General features: G+C 46.2%; 1 protein-coding gene across 3 annotated transcripts in view; it reads left to right on the top strand.

Moving 5' to 3' along the window:
* Window positions 1–18,243, top strand: part of ATP6V1B1 (ATPase H+ transporting V1 subunit B1) — a 28,441-nt gene extending 10,198 nt beyond the window's left edge. The window contains exons 3-14 of one of the 3 annotated variants that reach the window (XM_058550988.1): window positions 9,038–9,136; window positions 9,337–9,430; window positions 10,043–10,120; window positions 11,057–11,196; window positions 12,154–12,255; window positions 12,874–12,971; window positions 14,014–14,137; window positions 14,374–14,524; window positions 14,770–14,852; window positions 15,687–15,791; window positions 15,994–16,123; window positions 16,230–18,226. In XM_058550988.1, the coding sequence (XP_058406971.1) occupies window positions 9,038–9,136; window positions 9,337–9,430; window positions 10,043–10,120; window positions 11,057–11,196; window positions 12,154–12,255; window positions 12,874–12,971; window positions 14,014–14,137; window positions 14,374–14,524; window positions 14,770–14,852; window positions 15,687–15,791; window positions 15,994–16,123; window positions 16,230–16,393 (1,368 nt within the window). In that variant the 3' untranslated portion in view covers window positions 16,394–18,226. Of the gene's footprint in view, window positions 1–9,037; window positions 9,137–9,336; window positions 9,431–10,042; window positions 10,121–11,056; window positions 11,197–12,153; window positions 12,256–12,873; window positions 12,972–14,013; window positions 14,138–14,373; window positions 14,525–14,769; window positions 14,853–15,686; window positions 15,792–15,993; window positions 16,124–16,229 lie in introns of all 3 variants that reach the window. The other 2 variants (XM_058550989.1, XM_058550990.1) reach the window with 2 other exon arrangements.
* Window positions 18,244–20,436: the final 2,193 nt, after the last annotated feature.

The following is a 20,436-nucleotide window of genomic DNA, read 5'->3' as shown; positions in this document are numbered from 1 at the left end:
ATCTGATTTTCTATGGTCTGTGACCCAGAAAAGGCTACCATCCTAATTTGTAGAGTATAAAACTGACTCCTCTGGATTGTTAAACATCCATACCACCAGACCTGATCTCACAAAAGCACACTCACACACAATCACACACACACCCACACACTCACATACAGTCACACAAGGTTGTACAAGCATTAAAGAAGAGTCTGGATATCTGACATCCACCTGCCTGGAATATTCTAGAGAGATTTCACCACAGCAGTGGTTCTCAAACTTGAGCATGTATCAGAATCCCCTGGAGGGATCCTTCGGGCCCCCACTCAAAGTTCTGATTCAACAGATCAGATGCCCAAGAATTTGCATTTCTAACAAGTTTCTGGGTGACGCTGCTGCTGCTGGGCTGGGCACCACACCTTCAAAACTGCTGCTCTAGAGGATCTTCCAACTCCTATATTCTGTGATTCAGATCAGTCCTTATTTGAGCCTTGGAGTAAGCACTTACCCAGTCCACCAGACTTAGTTCCAAATGTCTGTGGCTGCTCCCAAACTTTCAGAGGAAAAAGTTTTCCAAAGAGTGTAGGGGGCCGGCGTGGTGGTGTAGTGGTTAAGTCCATGCACTCCGCTTTGGCGGCCCGGGGTTTGGATCCCTGGCAGGGACCTACACACTGCTCATCAAGCCGTGCTGTGGCAGCGTCCCACATACAAAATAGAGGAAGACGGGTACAGATGTTAGCTCAGAGACAATCTTCCTCACCAAAAAAAAAAAAAGAGTGTACATCAGCTCTGAAGACAGTTTCCAAAGAGGAGTTCCCAGACTACCCTGGGCATTGTGGGAAGGAGAGGCCTTGGGGTCCAGCACGCCCTTGGACAAGTCCCGCCAGGCTTGCTAAGAACTCCCCAGGCCTCCGAGTGTGTGCAGCAGCTCCCCTGGGGCCTGACCCCTTGCTGGACTCAGCTGAATCTGCAGCAGAGGAGACAGGTTGCACAGAGCCATCCCCACTCCCTGCAGTCCTCTGAGTAACCAACAGTGTGAGTGGGTAGAATCAGGCTTGCTCAGTATGCAGCTGGGAAACAGGGCTCCTTTGGACCAAAGCTCCTTGTTGCACACGGGAATTCTCCTCCACACGCATTGCTCTAGCTGGCTATGACCACCCCTCCCCACAAACAAATACCCAACGCGCGCACACATACAGCCTGGTGTTCTCTTCCTAAAGGATTCCAGACTACACTCTCCAGGCCTGGGAGTGATGGTTCTGACAGTTCTTCCTTGTGTCTGACTGTAATCTCTCTGCTATTTAAAGTTCATTTTCTCTGATTTCGTCTTTCAGGGACACACACCTCTCCACTCTCCTTTCCTCCCACCCTCCCTCACCCACATAAAATGATTACTTTTTATCACCCTGCTGCCTGGTTTTTATTGGGCCCATTGCCTGAGTTCTTTTAGGCCCACACTGGCCTATGCTCTGTCCAGAAATTTTCCTCCTGAGGTTAGCAGCCCACCATCACCTCCACAGACAATGAGGCCAGTGGCCATTTCAGACAGAGACACAGGCCCACAAAGAGCAGAAGAGGGAAAGAAGCCAGGACTTGTATTTAACTTGTTTCTCAGGACCTCGCAGTCCTTGCTCTTGGGCTCACTCTTGTGGTTGAGAAGCCAAAGACAGCTGGGCATTAGCACTGCAACAACCTCAGAGCGTTCCTCTTGGGGCAAGCCTCTCATCCCCAGGGTCCTCACTCCACAGGGCCAAAGAGGTAGTCTGGGGGGGAACTAGGTCGCCTTCCTGGCATGCTCTTCACAGGAGGAGGAGGGGCCCAAGCCAGAGCTTCCCTCAGTGACTGTCAGAGCTGCAAACCCTCCTGTCTCAGGTTCAACCCCAGAAGGGGTGCCCCAGGGGAGTGGCCCCCACACTGGTCACACCCCATTGGGAAATTGAGCCATCCATCCCTCCTCCCTGGCCATTAAGGCCACTAGTTTGTGGGGAGCAGGGGATGTAATGATAGTAATGATGGTGATAACCACTTGCACTGTACTTGAACATGTCCCAAATTTCTAAAAAAAACCACCCCACAAAACATGCTCCTCATAACTAGTGAACCAAAGAAAAGACACATCATGGGGGCCAGCCTGGTGGCCTAGTGCTTAAGGTTGCGCCTTCCGCCTCAGCAGTCCTGGGCAGGAACCTACACTGCTCATCAAGCCATGCTGAAGCAGCATCCCACATAGAGCAACTAGAAGGATGTACAACTATGACATACAACTATCTACTGGGGCTTTGGGGACATAAAAGGAAGATTGGCAACAGATGTTAGCTCAGGGCCAATCTTCCTTAAAAAAAAAAGATAGTGAATGCCTGAAAGGTAGAGTTCATATATTAAAAAAAGAAAAGACACATAAAGTTAACTATCTGCCTCTCACCTATTGAGATAACCAACGTCAAGATCCTGCTGTATATGGGCAAATATACCCATGTTAGAGGTTAGTCTCGTAAAACATCTCAAGGATTCCCTCCATGTCAGTATATGCACATTTTACTCATTCTTTTTTATAGCAACCTAGCAGGCTATAGTACGGATGCACTGTGATTTATTCCATAGTTCCATTATTGATAGACATGCAGTGCGGTTCCAGGTTTTGTTGCTACAAATAGTACAGCAATATATATATCTTTTATACGGATGCCTTTATTCCTATAGGATAGATGCCCGGAAATGGAATCACTGGTTCAAAATGCATATTTATTTTCAAATAGATATTGACGATGTGGGGCAAGATTGCTTGCCTAGAAATGTGGCTGTCATTCACATTCCTACCAATCATGTATGAGGGCAGCCACTTCCCGACATCCCGGCTGGCCCCGAGTATGCTCTCTCTTGTGATCTGGCCTATCTGATAGACGAAAATTAGTACTGTCTGCTTTGATTTGCATGCACCTGATGACTCGGGGAGCTGAATATCTTTTATCTCTTTAGATTTCCCTTCCTCCTCTGTGAAATCTTCCTACACATCAAGCTGTACAGAGTGAGTGGTGGGAACTCTTTGTCTACTGTTGGCATTTATTTATGGTGCCTTTGCCATTCAGAAATTTCAAATGTTTATATAACCAAATATATCTATTTTTTCGTTTATGGCTTCCAGATTTCTTTTCTTGCTTAAAGACATCTCTCTTATCTGGTTTTTAACTGGATTATTCCATAAGAAAGAAAAGAAGAAAATCTCTTCTAGTATTTTGTTTGTTTGTTTCAGCTTTACATTTAATTTTTTTAATATGCCTGGAATGTATTTGTGTTTATGATGTGGGTATGTTCTAAGTAGATACCCAATTATGTTAGCACCATTTGTTCAATAAATTCTGTTTTTCCCTGTGAACTAATATACCACATTTGTGCTATCATAGTCCCATAAAATCTGGGATATTTCTGGACTCTAGTCTGTCCCACTCATCCATTTGTCCGTCTCACACCAGCACCTACCACGTGCCTTCAGTAGCTTTGAAGCACGTTTTAATTTCTGATAAGGCAAGTTCTCCATCTCTGATCTTTTCCATAATTGTTCTTGGATATTCTCAGACATTTATATGAATTTTAAGATCATTCTATTAATTCCAGAAAAAATAATAATCCACTGAGAATGCATTTGATCTATACACTTTTGAAAAGGATTTATATTTTTATGATAGTAAGTCATTCTGTCTTGGAAAACAATATTGTTCTCCATTGGCTCAAGGCTTGTTTTATGTCCTTTGATATGATTTTATCATGTTCTTGTACCTTTCTTGTTAAATTTTATTTCCAGATATTTTATGTGTTTTGGCCCTATTGGGGTTGGAATATTTTTCTCCATTTCCTCTTCTAACTGATTGTCATTGGAATAGAAAAAAAGAGATTGATTTTTATGTCTTTATCTTGTATACAGCCAAATCCTCTTATTAATCCTGTTTTGTTTGCTGTTTTAGCTAGAGCTTCTTGGGTTTCTCTAGATATACCATATCATCTGTAAATAAAGAGAATTATATCTCTTCTTCCATCAGCATACTTTAATTTTACTTTTTAATTTGAAACAATTTCAAATTTATAAAAAGTTGCAGAAATAGAAATAGTACAAGGAACATCCACATACCCAACTGTTAACATTTTATCCCATTTGTTTTATCATTTGCTCTGAGGGTATATATATGTGCATAATTCTTTTCTAGATCTTTTGAGGGTAAGTTATCCCCAAATACTCCAGTGTGTATTTCCAAAGAATGAGGATATTCTCTTATATACCCACAGTAGTTATCAATTTTAGAAATTTACACTGATACTTTTATCTAATCTACCATCTACACTCCGATTTGTCAGCTGGCCTAATAAACTCCTTTGTAGCATCTTTTCCCCCTCCAATATAGGATCCAGCCTAGGGTCAGGTAATGCATTTAATCACCATGGCTGTTCAGCCTCCTATAATCTGGAACTTTCCCACAGCCTTTCTTTGACATTTTTGGAGAATACAGTCTCCTCCTCTCACCACTTTTTTAAAAATATAGGACATTCTCCACTTATGTTTATTGGTATACTTTTTAATATATTTTTTTTGTCTTGTATAAACTAAAATTTCCAAAACAATATTAAGTAACAATGGTGATACAGGCATCTCTCTGTGTTACTGATTTTACTAGAAATGAAAATGAGTTGAGCATTTCACCTTGTAAAAGGAGGTGGATGTTGGTTTTGGTACGTAGTCTAGCGTTCAAGGAGTTGCTTTCTGTTCCTGTTTGACAGAATTGTAATAGAAACAGCTTTGCCGAATCGTATCAAAAACCTTTTTGGTTTCTATTTACATAACCCTCTGGGGTTTTTCTTTTAGTTTATGTTGACAAACTCATTATTATTATGATATACGTTGTCAAATGTTAACAAATTCTCAAATGTTGATGGATGCAGGCTTCCATTCTTGGAATAAATCCTATTTGGTCATACTTGTTCATTTATTTAATATACTGCTTGATTTGACTAGCTAATAGTTTATTTATAATTTCTGCATTTATATTTGTAAGAGAAATCGGTCTATAGTTTTTCGGGGGGTACTATCTGTCTTGGATTTGGGGGGGAGTTTTCCATCGTATGGTTTTGTTTCCTTCTAATCTTTATCTTCTGTCCATCTTATGACTTCGGCTGTTCCTCCAGCACAAGGCTGGATAGAATGATGACAGCAAGCCTTGTTGTTTTGCTCCTAACTTTAAAGGGTATCTTTCATGCATTATACCATTGACTAGGATATTTTCTGTAGGTTTTTTGAGGATACTTTGAGTTAAGGAATTTCCCTTTTTTTAAAGATTTTATTTATTTATTTTTCCCCCCAAAGCCCCAGTAGATAGTTGTGTGTCATAGCTGCACATCCTTCTAGTTGCTGTATGTGGGACGTGGCCTCAGCATGGCCAGAGAAGCAGCGCGTCGGTGCGAGCCCGGGATCCGAACCCGGGTCACCAGCAGTGGAGCGCACTCACTTAACCACTAAGCCACGGGGCCGGCCCAGGAATTTCCCTTTTAGTCTCTGTTTTCAAAGAGTAGTTTTGTTCTTTGTTTTTTGTTTTTAATCATGGACAGTTTTTTTTTAATTTTCTAAAATTTTTTGACTTGATCACAGGTTTTTTTTTATCCTTTAATCCACTAATAAGACAAATTACATTAATAGATTTTCTAATATTAGACTAACCTTGAATTCCCGGAATAATCCCAACTGGGTATTTTTTATTTTTGTGTGTGTATGCGTGTGTGTTTATCTTCGTTTTTTGTTTTTTAATTTTTTTTCTTTTATTATTCGGTTTGTTTGTAACTTGGTCTTTTTTATACATTGCTAGATTTGGTTTGCCAATGTTTTGTTTAGGATTTTTGCATCTCTGTTCGTGAGTGAGACTGCCTATAATTTTCCCATAATTATCTTGTCTTGGTATCAAGGTTATGCTTGCCTCAAAAGATGAATTAAAGACCATCTCTTTTCTTTCAGTCTTTTGAAGAGCTTAAATAAATTTCAAAATTATTTGTTCCTTGATTGTTAGAACTTATTGGTAAAACTATCAGGGACTGGTGTTTTTTTTTGTGGAAAGATTTTAAAATATTTATTCAATATTTTAAGGATTATAGGACTAGTGTGGTTTTCTATTTAGTTTTTAATTGGTTTTCATTTGGGTGGTATTCTACTAGGATTTTATTCATTTCCTCTAAGTTCTGAAATATCTTGCATAAAGTTGTTCATAATTCCTTTCTATTATCTTTTTAATATTATTAGTATAGCCAGTTTTGACTTTTTCATTCCAACAGTTATTTATTCATGCCTTTTCTCTCTTCTTAATCAGTGTTGTCCGAGATTTGTCGTTTTATTAGGCTCTTCAAAGATCCAATTTGGCTTTGTTGATCTTTTCTATTATATATATTTTCTCTGTGTTAATGATTTCTGCTCTTACATTACTTCTTCAACTTTCTAGGAGTTATAATGCTGTTCTTTTCCTAACTTCTAAGTTGCATACTTAAAGCTTCCTCAACCTTTTTTCTCTTCTAATATAAGCATGTAAAGCTTTAAAGGCATCATATACATGTTGATATATAATTTTTCATTTTTCTTTAGTGTTAAATGTTTTCTAATTCTGATTATGAATTCTTCTATATTTAGAATGCTTTTAAGTTTCCAAATGTATGAGGTTTTCCTATTTTTTTGTTATTGACTTCTAACTTACTTTGACTATGACCAGAAAACGTGGTACCACTTGATGTGTTCTACAGATCACGGCATGAAGTGATGCTGTTCATTCTTTTCTGTAATCTGTCGTTCCAGTTTTGATTTCCTCTAAGGTCCAAGGAGTAATTTAGAGAAGTACTTTAATTTCCCCGGATATTAGGAACTTTGGTGGGGGCAGGGGTGTTTATCATTTATTTTTATTGGATTAAGATTATGATTTACTCCATGGGAAGCAAGATGAGGGAGCCTGGATGAAGCTATGCATTCTCTCCAGTTCCTTAACTGGGAAGAGGTGCAGGTACAGGACTTAGCTCTCTTGGTGCTGAGGACCAGTGTCAGTGGGGAGGGTCTGCTTCCCTGGCCCAGCTTGTGGCCTCCTCTAGACGAGGGTAGAGACTGGGAACCTGGTTCCTGGAGCATGCACAGAGGCAGAGCTTGGGGAGTCCCTTGGGGCCAGCCTCCACTGCCCACTGCTGCCAGTGGTCCTGGAGGGAAAGCCTGATGATCATTTTTTTAAATTGAGTTCTAATTCACATACCATAAACTTCACTCTTTTAAAGTGTACAGTTCCGTAGTTTTTAATGTATACATAGAATTGTGCAACCATCACCACTATTTATTTTTTTTGTGGGGAAGATCAGCCCTGAGCCCTGAGCTAACATCCATGCCAATCCTCCTTTTTTTTTTTTTTCTTTTTTTTTTTTTTGCTGAGGAAGACTGGCCCTGAGCTAACATCCGTGCCCATCTTCCTCCACTTTATACGGGACGCCGCCACAGCATGGCCTGACAAGAGGTGCATTGGTGCGCGCCCGGGATCCGAACCCAGGCCGCCAGCAGCTGAGCGCGTGCACTTAACCACTACGCCACAGGGCCGGCCCCCATCACCACTATGTAATTCCAGAACGTTTCATCACCTCAGAAAGAAAACCCTGTACCTGTTAGTTGTCAACCCAGTCTTCCCCCGCTCCAACCCCCAGCAACTATTAATCTACTTTGTGTCCCAATAGCTTTGCCTATTCTGGACATTTCATGTCAATGGAATCATACAATACGTGGTCTTTTGTGATTAACTTCTTTCATTTAGCATAATGTTGTCAAGGTTCACCTATGTTATAGCATGCATCAGTTCTTTGCTTTTTATTTTCAAATAATACACCACTGGATGGAGATATCACATTTTCTTTACCCAGTCATCAGTTGATGGGCATTTGGTTTGTTTCCACTTTTTGGCTATTATGAATAATGCTGCTAGAACATTCATGTACAAGTTTTTACGTGGACATATGTTTTGGATATACACCTAGGATATATATCCTCTTGGATATACACCTAGGAGTGGAACTGCTGGGTCATATGGCAACTCTCTGGTTAACCTTTTGAGGAACTGCCAGACTGTTTTCCAAAGTGGCTGCATTATTTTACATTCCCATCAGCAGTGTATGAGGGTTCCAATGTCTCCACATCCTCAACAACACTTATTATGTTTTTTATTACAGCCATATTAGTGAGCGTGAAGTGGTATCTCACTGTGGTTTTGATTTGCATTTCCCTAAGGACTAATGATGTTGAGCATTATATATGCTTATTGGCACATTTATGTATCTTCTTTAGAGAAATATCTATTCAGATACTTTGCCCGTTTTTCACTTGGGTTATTTGTCTTTTTATTGTCGAGTTGTAAGAGTTCTTTACATATTCCAGATATTAGCCTGACTCTTTTTACTCTTGAAGCCTGTGAGGAAGACATGTGAATCACTCCCAGTCCCATGTCTAGGGAGAGACTGTCCCTGGTACATGGGGACATCTGTGAGCCAAGGAAAGCACTTTCCCCTTGTGTTCACCATTTGCCCCCAGGGGCAGACACAACTGTGCCATCCAGGAGACCTAAACAGCCATAATAGCTACTACATTTTATTGAGCTGTTACAAGGTACCAGGCACCAGCTAATGACTTTACATATATTATCTCATTTCCTCACCACAGCAGCCCTGTGAAGTAGGTATTATTATTATTATCCCCATTTTAAAGATGAGGAAAGTAAGACTCCGAAACATTAAGTAACTTCCACAAGGTCACCCAGCTTCTAACCATCAGAGCTTCAATTCTAACCCTGGTCTTCCAGCTCTAAAGTCAGTGCTCCTACCCATCCAGGTATACTGCCTCCCAAACAGAATGCAAGCTTCCCACTTCCATACCCTCAAGTTCATTTCCAAGAGTGTCTGAGCACAAGAGAGGAGATGGAAGCTTGTGATTGGGTCAAGCAGGGCTGGGGAGGAGACATGGACTTCACCTCTGGTCTCACTGGCGCTCTGGGCTACTCTCCCCTCCCACTAGTTTGCCCAGTATGCCGAGATTGTCAATTTCACCCTGCCCAACGGGACTCAGAGGAGCGGGCAAGTGCTCGAGGTGGCTGGGACCAAGGCAATTGTGCAGGTAAGTCAATGAGATGTTGGCTAGTTGAATAAATGAATGAACCCACAAAGTTCCCACACTATCTTATAAGCTCCAAAGGCAGGAAAATGTCCTACTTTTCTGAGAGCACCTTACCCAGAGCTGGGCACAAATGGGAAAATGGGAGGCCTCCTTCTCCCCAGCAAGCCCCTTATTAGAGTAACTAACCTCTTGTCCCATAGGTGTTTGAAGGGACCTCTGGGATCGATGCCCAGAAGACCACCTGCGAATTCACAGGGGACATCCTACGGACTCCAGTGTCGGAGGACATGCTGGGTGAGGGTGGGGTGGGGCGAGGTGGGGGTGCTCCTCTGTCCTGTCAGCTCAGCTTTCTTGACCAAGTGCTTAGCACACTGCACTGTCCTTGCCTCTTTCCATGTCTGCCTCCTCTGTGAGCTCTTTGAGGTGAGGGCTTGTGTCTTATCTCTTCGACCCCAACCCCAGCTCAGGGCCTGACATACAGCAGGCATTCAATAAATGAGGAAGTCAGGTTCAATAAACTAGAGGCACACAGGTGCCATCTATTTGGGGTCAGGCTGAAATGGACTGCACGTCCCCTAATTTTCTCCCAAGATCTGCCATTCCTGGCCCTCTCCTCTTTCCAGCCCTAACTGCCCTCCCCCCGCCCCCCCCCACCCCGCCCATTCAAGTCATGGTCCTGGGCCAAGGCCTTTCCTTTAAAGGTTTTCAGGAGAGATGGGAAGACCCCCCAAGGAGACAGTCACTGTAGCCAGCTCTCTGGGGGTAACCGAGGGCTGAGGGGGAGGGGGACACAGGGCAATCAAGATGTGGGGGCGGTGGGAGCTGGTAGTGGCATGGAGGGTGAGCAGCAGTGAGAGACACAGGGCTGGCCCCCAGCATCCTCCAACACCCCTCACTCACCCCTAGGTCGGGTTTTCAACGGCTCCGGCAAGCCCATTGACAAGGGGCCAGTGGTCATGGCGGAGGATTTCCTGGATATCAATGGTGAGTGACCATTGGTCACTTGATCCCAGGCTCTGGATGGCTTTTGGGACCCAGCCTCTAAGCACCTTCCTCACTCCCAGTCATCACCTCTGTCACCTTGCCCTTGGAAGTTCTACCCCAGACATAGGCCAGGGGCGACTGCCCAGGGCTCGCCCCCAGGGCTGGTCAACTAACAGGCAGATCAGATGTGATATGAGAGCAGCAAAGGTCCCTCTGCCCCCAAATCTGCCACAGAGACCGAAACACTGCCATTAACACAGCATGTCCAGTTCCTGTAAAATGCCATCATCGTCATGCGGGGTTCCACGCAGGCCCCAAGATCATCTCTCTCCTGCCTTCCAGTTCCCTGCCTCCCCCTGAGAGCTGGCTGGGGTGGCTTACAGAGGCAGACACAGCCTCTCCCAGTTGGGAGGCCGTGCTGGGTCCTCCAACCCTATCATGTCAGTTTACTGAGGACGCGATGGAGGCCCATGGAGGTCCGTGGCTGGCCCAAGGCCACATGCCAATCAGAGGCAGAGCACAGAACACACATCTGCTCAGACAGGAGGTCTCTGGGTCACCCTCAGGTCCTCTGAACAACACACAGCACCTGTAGATCTTGAAGAGGCCCTGACTCGGCCATGGGGGGCAGCCTGACCTCCACCCTGCTGCCGCTTCCAATGTACCAGGGCAGCACTGTCCAAGAGAGAGCTGGACGCGTGGCCATTTAAATACAAATTAATTCAAATGGAATAGAATTTCATTTTAAAACCACATATCATAGGCTCAATAGCCACATGAGACTAGGGCTGCTGTATTGGGCAGCGGAGTTAGAGCACATTTCCATCATCACAGAAAGTTCTGTTACATACTCCTGTTCTGGAGTCTGGCGCAGGATTGGGGGAGCGAGGAAGGACCTGAACCCTTGAGCACAGGTCCATGATCGCCCTCTCCCAGGCCAGCCCATCAACCCCCACGACCGCATCTATCCCGAGGAGATGATTCAGACAGGCATCTCTCCCATTGACGTCATGAACAGCATTGCCCGTGGTCAGAAGATCCCCATCTTCTCAGCGGCTGGGCTCCCCCACAATGAGGTGAGGCCTGCAGGGGCCTGCAGGCACGGGCAGGGGGAAGGAACAGAGCTGAGGCCAGGGCTGGTGCACCAGCGAGGAGCGGCCAGCCCAGCTGGGGCGACCAGTATCCAGACTGGCAGTTGTCCTCTGGCAGCTCAGGGACTGAGGGCTATATAAGACCTCCTCACTGTCCCCAGGCAGGTCTTCCTTCCAAGTGAGCGGGGCATTCCCTGGCTCACAAGAGAGCCCGTCGGTAGCCCCAGTATTGAGAGTCCCGTTCCGCGGGGCTGACAGCTCTACCCACTGCTCCTTGTAATGATCTTTCCTCTCTGCACCAAGTGAACCCTCTTATGCCAGCCCCACGGCCATCTGAAGCCTCCCTGTGCAGGTTCCCTACCCCACTCCTGCCACCAAGAGTGAACAGCCTGTTCTTCTCATAGCAGCTGGTGTGACAAGGACTCTAGATGCTCCTCCCCTGACCAGCCCCACAATGACCACTCCTGGATGTGCCCCAGGGCACCCTCGAGACAATGATTAGAGGGCATAAGCATCCCCGCCCTCCCCCTACACACACACACCTGGATCTGTGTGGCTGGTAACTCCTCACACTGCACGCCTGGGGCAGTTTTGCGCCCAGATAACCCCTAGCAGGTGGGGGAGGCGCAGGGGGTCTGAAGGGCCAAACTGCCCCAAACCCATACTGAGGCAGTTGCTCTTTGGAACTATTATTCTGCCCTGCTCCTCCTGACAGGCACCCTCAGCCCTTTAGTAGCCACAGAATAGGGTGCCCCACCCCCCTCGAAAGGCTGTAGGACCTGGGGCAGCCCTTTCACCTCTCTGGCTTTGGATCCCTCCCACCAAAGGCCCTGGCAGGAGGATGGACTGGAAAGTGCTCTGTCCATCCTCCTCAGTGGTGCTCAGCGGAGTGGGCTCTGGGCTCTGGTGCTGACGTCCTTCTCCCAACCCACTCCACCCCAGATTGCTGCCCAGATCTGCCGCCAGGCTGGGCTGGTGAAGAAGTCCAAGGCTGTGCTGGACTATCACGACGACAACTTTGCCATCGTCTTTGCAGCCATGGGGGTAAGAGGGGCTGGGCAGATTGGCACATTCTGGAAGTTGTGGGTGGGCAGCCTTGTCTCCTTTGGCCCCTGGTACGGCCTGATCTGATGGGGGAGGCACAACTCTTCTCCTTGAGAAGCGTCCCAGTCCCAGCCTGTCTGGTGGGAGAGGTGAGAGCATGACTAGAGGGAGTGTGGCGGGCTCAGTGACCAGGGCCGCTTGTCCCTCAAGCATCCCAAAGGCCATGGCACCTACCAGATGAGCCCAACATGGCCTGGAGGAGGGGGAAGCCAGGGAATTTGGGGAGACAAGACAGCTTCGGGAGGGGGATATCAGGGGGCCCTCAGAGGGCCTGAGGGGAACAGGGAGTTTAGCAGGGAAGCAGCTGGCCAAGGGATAGCCAGGGATGGCACTGAGCGGAGTTCAACCTGGAGTCTGAACCTTTCTTTGAAGGGTCTGATGAGAGCCCCCCCAGGACTGGGCAGCAACCCTAGCCCCTGTCTTCTCAAGCCCCAGCATGCTCCCAGTGACTGGGAGCCAGTCAGTGGACAGGCTTTACTGAGAAGAGATGGGAGGGACCCAGGCCCCTGCCCTCAGGCCACTGGGCCCCGCCTCCAGCCCTCCCTGCTGTGTGTCCAGGTGAACATGGAGACAGCCAGGTTCTTCAAGTCTGACTTCGAGCAGAATGGGACCATGGGGAACGTCTGCCTCTTCCTGAACTTGGCCAATGACCCCACGTGAGCCCTCCCCTGATGCCCATACTGCCCGCAGGCAGCAGGCCCTGTCTGCTTCCAAGATTCAGAGTACCATGGCTCATGGGCATCCCAGAACTACAGCTATGGGCCAGAGCTGGGAGAACAACCCTTTGTTGTGCAGATGGGGAAACTGAGGCTGGGTAAGGGGCACGGATAGCCCACGGAGAGACATAGGGAGCCGGACCACCACCCTACCTGTCGCCTGCAGCTCCTCTGCTCTTCCTACAACCTGCATCCAGCCACTGTCCCAAGTCAGGGCTCCTCATCCTTGAGCCCCTTCCACAAAGTCACCACTCAAGATATTTCCCTAAACCATTTGTTTAGAAAAACTGCTATTTTAAAAGTTTAGAAAAAGTGAGTTTAAATCTGGGGGTCAGGTGGATGAAAAAAATTCTAATAAACTATCCTGGGTACTGAGGGTACTCACAAACTAAGTAACAGAGCTCTGGGGGCCCCGATGAATCACCAAAGGAAAGACCCACAGGCACAGAGGCCCAGGACCGAGTGCCCAGAGCCAGAGGAATGGCCTTGGGAATGCGTCAAGTGGACAAGGGGTGCCGGGCCGACAAGTGCATGGATGGTGCAGACTTATGTGCTCAGGAGCAGTGAGAGAAACAGTGAGGAAAGAATCCTGAGGATGCAGAGTGAGAGTCTCCAGGGACCCAAGTGCAGGGTGCCCTGGGGAAGAGGGAGCTAGAGCAGACCCCACCTGGCTCTGATACGCCAGAGTCCTTCACCTCAAGCCACAGGACGGGCCACCGTCACCCTCATCAGACACTGCTAGCCCTGTCTCTCTCATTCTCACCCAACTCTCTGCCTGCTCCAGCCTCTGCCCCTTTCCTACCTTGAACATTAGGAGGAGGGAGTGTCAGACATGGCTGAGTGCCCACTCCCAGGAACCATCGCCCTGACCTGGGGGCCTATCCACTCCTCTGCTGCTATGCACAGTACCAGCTTCCCAGTGCACTTTCGACTTAGCACAGCCTGGGCCTCCAGGCTCTCTAAACACTGGCCCTACCTCCAGGATCGAGCGGATCATCACTCCGCGCCTGGCGCTGACCACCGCAGAATTCCTCGCTTACCAGTGTGAGAAGCACGTGCTGGTCATACTGACTGACATGAGCTCCTACGCAGAGGCCTTGCGGGAGGTGAGGCGGTTGGCAAGGGGTGTGGGGTTCAGCCCTGCCTCTCCCCAGCCCCTGCACCCCAGAGCTCGCCCATCCAGGCCTGCCCCCACTCCCGTGAGCTCCAGGGAGCAGCAGCAGCCTAGCCATTCCTCTTCTGCCCCCCACCCACTTCTCACACAGTCGCTGAATCTCCCCTCACCCTTCTCTGTATCAGCCTTTCAACCCTTGTCTTACCCCAATGCGCACGGATATTGCAGGTGTCGGCTGCTAGAGAGGAGGTGCCTGGGCGCCGAGGCTTCCCTGGATACATGTACACAGACCTGGCCACCATCTACGAGCGGGCAGGCCGCGTGGAAGGCCGGGGCGGATCCATCACTCAGATCCCCATCCTCACCATGCCCAATGACGGTGAGCTTCCTCACTACCCACTACCTCCACAGCCCCCTACCTCCCCCCTCCTGTCCACCTGGACTCTCAAATGGCCCATGCTTCTTTGCATAGATGTGCAGTAGCTCTGTTCCTCCACCAGTGTGGATGCTCTCCCTTTCTTTCCCCCCCCCCATCACTCCCATGAGGCGAATAGAACCCAGACGGCCCCGAGTGGGTAGAGACATGGGCCCCATCTACACTGAGGCCAGTGCATTTCCTTGTAGATATCACCCACCCGATCCCAGACCTGACGGGCTTCATCACAGAGGGACAGATCTACGTGGACAGACAGCTTCATAACAGACAGGTACTGTCCCCTCCCTACCCACTTCCTGCTCTGTCTACCACCCCAAAGACACCGACTAACAGATGTCCCACCATCCCCTGTGCTTCGTCTCTCTGTGAATTAGGAGGGGCCAGGCAAGGCTAACCCCAAACAGGAGATAACCCACCAGGAAGACTGTGTGGTTCACAGACAGAAGACAGGTCTGGGTAGAATCCGGCCTACCTGGCTGTGGGACCTGGAGAAAATAATTTCATCTCTCTGATCCTAGGTTTCTTCTTCTATAAAATGGGAATAATAATACTTATCACACAGTTGCATTGTGGAGGATAAAATAAGTTGGCATATACAAAGCATCTAGCAGATAGTATATACTAAACAAAAAACACTTCTCTTCCCTTTCCAGTAATTTGTTTTGATGAACAGGAAACAATGGGTAACTGACACAAGTAGATGGTGAATAATGTGTCTGTCCCATCTGAGGTTAAAGGCACCCCTATGACTTTTTCCTCTTTGCGTGGCAGCTTCTTTCGTTACAGCTGTTAGCTATTAAGCTTCAACCTGGTTTTTGTCCAAATAATCAACAGTTTTGAAATAGCGAGCCTTTCACTAACTAAGGTCATGTCATCTCCCCGGCCACTCTCCTGTCTAGGAGCACACCTGTAGACACCTGCATACCCAAGACCTAGAATTTGTGGGAGATGAAGGAGGGCGGGGAGTGACCAGCGACCTCGCTGTGGGACAAATGAGGACCAGTCTCCTGTGAACCACAGGGGGAGGGGAGAGAAGTGTGGTAGGAAGGGAAGGCAAGTTCGCACCCTGCCTCTGCCACTCCCTTCTTCTGCTCCCCCCTCCTAGATCTACCCCCCCATCAACGTGCTCCCTTCCCTGTCGCGGCTAATGAAGTCCGCCATCGGGGAGGGTATGACGAGAAAGGACCACGGAGATGTCTCCAACCAACTGGTAAGAAGGAGAGAGTCCAGGGGCTGGTGGGTAAGCTAGCTTCGGAAGCTGGAGGTTTGAGCCCCGTCTGAATCACGAGCTTTTCTCCTGGCAAAATCTCTCCCCAAAAAGTGGGTCACGCACAGCCAATTTGGGGGCCATCAGACTCCTGTGATAAGCCTGTGGTGACACCCCTCCCACCCCCCCGCCTCTCTTCACCCAGTATGCCTGCTACGCCATTGGGAAGGACGTGCAGGCCATGAAGGCAGTGGTGGGGGAGGAGGCGCTCACTTCAGAGGACTTGCTCTACCTGGAATTTCTGCAGAAATTCGAGAAGAACTTCATCAACCAGGGTGAGGCGCGTTGGGGGCGTTTAGGCAGTAACCCCCTTACCCCGCCACACACACACACACATACACACACAAACGCGCGCGCCCTACACTCCCGCTGTGTCCCTAGGCCCCTACGAGAACCGCTCCGTGTTCGAGTCGCTGGACCTGGGATGGAAGCTGTTGCGCATCTTCCCCAAAGAGATGCTGAAGCGCATCCCGCAGAGCGTGATCGATGAGTTCTACTCCCGCGAGGGGGCGCCGCAGGACCTCACGTCCGACACCGCCCTCTAGCCCGCCCGCAGCCTCGCCCTGGGAGCACGGTCCTGGGACCCCTGTCCTCCGCGTCCACGTCTACGCACACCTCCCCATCAGCCATGGTCCCACACACCTGAACCAACCTCTTCCGCCCCCACCTGCAGCCCCCCCGCCGGCTAGGGGGTGGCTCCCACGCTCCATTCCCCTCCTTGGGTTCCCGGCACTGGGAAAGAACAAAAGGTTGCTCAGCCTGTATTCTGTTTGCTCTGACAGGAGCATTTGTATTTTTACTGTAAAAGCCCCCCAAATAAGAAGTAACTGAGATGAAGAATTTATCTTATGTGAAAACAAGATTAGCAAAACATTGATGATTGTTAAAGCTGGGAGTGATGGGTCCATGAGGTTCATTAAACTATTCTCTCCACTTTAAAAAAACGAAGCCACATTAGTGTCTTAACTGACAATAGAATTCCTCTTAGGGAGATATTTATCTTTGTTAAGAAATATCTTGATAAATTTCTTAGGTGGAACATGAGTTCAGGGGCCGTAAAAAGGACAATCAAGGCCACTAAAGATGTGTCTGATTCTAAACAGCTCTGCCTGAGAGATGCTGGAGAGGAATTTGGTTTGCTCCAGACAGGAAGGGAGGGCAGTTGCTGGGGAGATGGCCTGAGGGACATGGGTGGGGGATGCAGAAGGCTGAGGAAAGCCTCCCCCCACCCAACTGATAAATGGGTGAAGAGTATCCTAAAACCCAGGATACCTGATGTTCCTTTGAAAGCTGCCTGCTCTTCTGTAATGTCATCCTCTCTGCCTCCTCTGCCCCATCTACAATGAAGTCATAAATGCTTCCTAAGTGGCAGGGCAGGGTGGGAGGATAGAACTTCAGTCAAGGGCTGAGTTCCATTTCTGGGTCAATGTGTTGTGGAACCAGGCCAGAATTCTTGGATCAAGAGCTGCCACCACATGAGGCCCTGAGAATAAAATTCCCATCCCCAAGCCAATTTGCAGTCATTTGGGGGAAAGCTTTTTGGTGTCGACAGGGCATAGGGTTGTTTTTATTTAATAACAGCTTTATTGCAATATAATTGACATACCATACAATTTACCTGTTTATAATTGTACAATTCAACAATTTTTAGTATATTCACACAGTTGTGCAACCATCACCACAATCAATTTTAGAACATTCTCATTGTCTCAAAAAAAAACGCTGTGCTCCTAACCATCACCCCACAAACCCCTCTTCTGCCTCTTCCCTAGCCCAGGTAACCACTAATCTACTTTCTATCTCTATAGCTTTGCCTATTCCTGACATTTCGTATAAATGAAATCATATAACGTGTGGTCTTTTGTGTCTGGCTTCTTTCACGTAGCATAATGTTTTCAAGGTTCGTCCATGTCATAGCATGTATCAGTACTTCATTCTTTTTATTGCCAAATAATATTTCACAGTATGAATATACCACCTTTTGTTTATCCATTCATCAGTTTGTGGACATGTACTTGTTTCCACTTTGGGGCTATTACGAATAATGCTGCTATGAACGTTCATGTTTTTGCATAGACTACATTTTCATTTCTCTTGGGTGTATCTCTAGGAGCAAAAATACTGGGAGTCAGATGGTAACTCTGTTTACCATCTGGGGGTCAGGCGGTTCCTCTGTTTCTTTTGAGGAACCGCCAGACAACAAAGCCACTTCCAAAGTGACTAGACCATTTTCTATTCCCATCTGCAGTGGATGAGGGTTCCAATTTCTCCATATCCTCAACAACACTTACTAGCTGACTTTTTGATTATAGCTATCCTCATAGGTGTGAAATAATATCTCATTGTGGTTTTGATTTGCATTTCTCTGATTACTAATGATGTTGAGCATCTTTTCATGTGCCTGTTGGCCATTTTTACATCTTCTTTGGAGAGATGTCTATTCAGAAATGATTCTTCACCCATTTGGGGGTTGTCTTTTTGTTGTTGAATTGTAAGAGTTCTCTATATTTTCTAGACACAAATCTTTAATCAATATATGCAAATATTTTCTGTCATTCTGTGGGTTGTCTTTGCACTTTGATGGTGCCTTTTGAAGCACAGAAGTTTTTAGTGTTGATTATATCCAATTTATCTGGTTTTTTTCTTTTGTTTCTTTTGATGTCACATCTAAGAACCCATTGCCTAATCTAAAGTCACAAAGATTTATGTTTATGGTTTTTTCTAAGAGTTTTATGGTTTTAGCTCTTACTTTTATGTCTTTCTTCATTTTGAGTTCCTTTTTGTCATGGTATGAAGTGGGGTCCAACTTCATTCTTTTGCATGTGGATATTCAGTTGTCTCAGTACCATTTGTTGAAAAGACTATTCTTTCCCCACTGAATTATCTTTGCACTGTTGTCAAAAATTCATTGACCATTAATGTGAGGGTTATTTTCTGGATTCCAAATTTATCTCATGGATCTATATGTCTATCCTTATGCCAGTACCACACTTTCTTAATGATTGTAGCTTTGCAGTAAGTTTTGAAATTGGGAAGTGGGAGTCCTCCCACATTTTCAAGATTGTTTTGGCTAATCTGGATCTCTTGAATTTCCATATAAATTTTAGGATCAGCTTACCAATTTCTACAAAGAAGACAGTTTGAATTATACGAGGATTGCATTAAATCTACAGATAAATTTGGGAACTATTACTATTTTAACAATATTGTCTTTTGATCCATGAACATGGAATAACTTTCTATTTATTTAGGTCTTTAATTTCTTTCAACTAAGTTTTTTACTTTTCAGAGAATAAGTTTTGCGCTTCTTTTGTTAAGTTTATTTCTAGGTATTTTACTCTTTTTGATGCCATTGTAAATGGAATTGCCTCCTTAATTTCATTTTCAGATTACTTATTGCTAATCTATAGAAATACAATTGACTTTTGCATATTGATCTTGTATTCTGCAGCCTTGCTGAACTCATTTATTAGTTCTAATAGGTTTTTAGTGGATTCCTTAAGATTTTCAATATACATGATCATGTCATCTGCAGAGATAGTTCTACTTCTTTCTATCAAATCTGGATGCCTTTCATTTAATTTTCTTGTCTCATTTCCCTGGCTAGAACCTTCAGTAAAATGTTGAATAGAAGTAGCAAGAGTCTGGTGGCCGGCCCAGTGGTGTAGTGGTTAAGTTTGCTTGCTCCCTTTCAGTGGCCTGGGGTTCGCAGGTTCGGATCCCGGGCACAGACCTATGCACCACTTGTCAAGCCATGCTATGGCGGTGTCTCATATAAAGTAGAGGAAGATGGGCACGCATGTTAGCCCAGGGCCAATCTTCCTCAGCAAAAAGAGGAGGATTGGCAACGGTTGTTAGCTCAGGGCTAATCTTCCTCACCAAAAAAAAAAAAAGAAAGAAAGAAAGAAAGAAATGGTAAGAGTGAACTTCCTTGTCTTATTCCTGATTTTAAAGGGAAATAATTCAGTCTTTCACCATTAAGTATGATGTTAGCTGTGGATTTTTCATAAATACCCTTTATCAAGTTGAGGAAGTTCATTGTCTTCCAAGTTTGTTTGCTTTCAAGTTTTGTTTGTTTATTTTTTTCCAAATTTGACTGCTTATCACGAAGAGGTGTGGGATTTTGTGAAATGCTCTTTCTGTGTCTATTGAGATGATTATGGGTTTTTCTTCTTTATTCTGTTGATATGGTGTATTTCATCAATTGATTTTCAGATCTTGCATTCCTGGGATAAACTCCACTTTGTCATGGTGTACAATCCTTTTTATATTGTCTATCAATTATGACATAGACTCGGGTAAAACTTAAAACAAAAAGAAGTTTATTTGGGGTTTGTCAGGACTGCAGCCTGGGAAGCACAGATTCAAGTAGCACTTGAATTGTGTTCCAGCCATTGAAGGGAGAAGGAAGGTTGTATAGTCGTGGCTAACAAAGGCAAAGAAAAAAAATGAGGGAAGGAATGTGTTTAACAAATTTCAGGCACAAGGTAATCATCAGGGTGAGAGTCGGTTGAAACAAACCAGTAAACTTAGGAATGTGGGAGATGACTGACAGGAACAGGGTCTCTGTCGGGATAATCTTATCTTT

The sequence above is a fragment of the Diceros bicornis genome, chromosome 12 (assembly GCF_020826845.1).
Source record: "Diceros bicornis minor isolate mBicDic1 chromosome 12, mDicBic1.mat.cur, whole genome shotgun sequence".
NCBI lineage: Eukaryota > Metazoa > Chordata > Mammalia > Perissodactyla > Rhinocerotidae > Diceros > Diceros bicornis.
The sequence above is the reverse complement of the archived record's forward strand: the minus strand, read 5'-3'. Positions and strand labels throughout refer to the sequence as shown.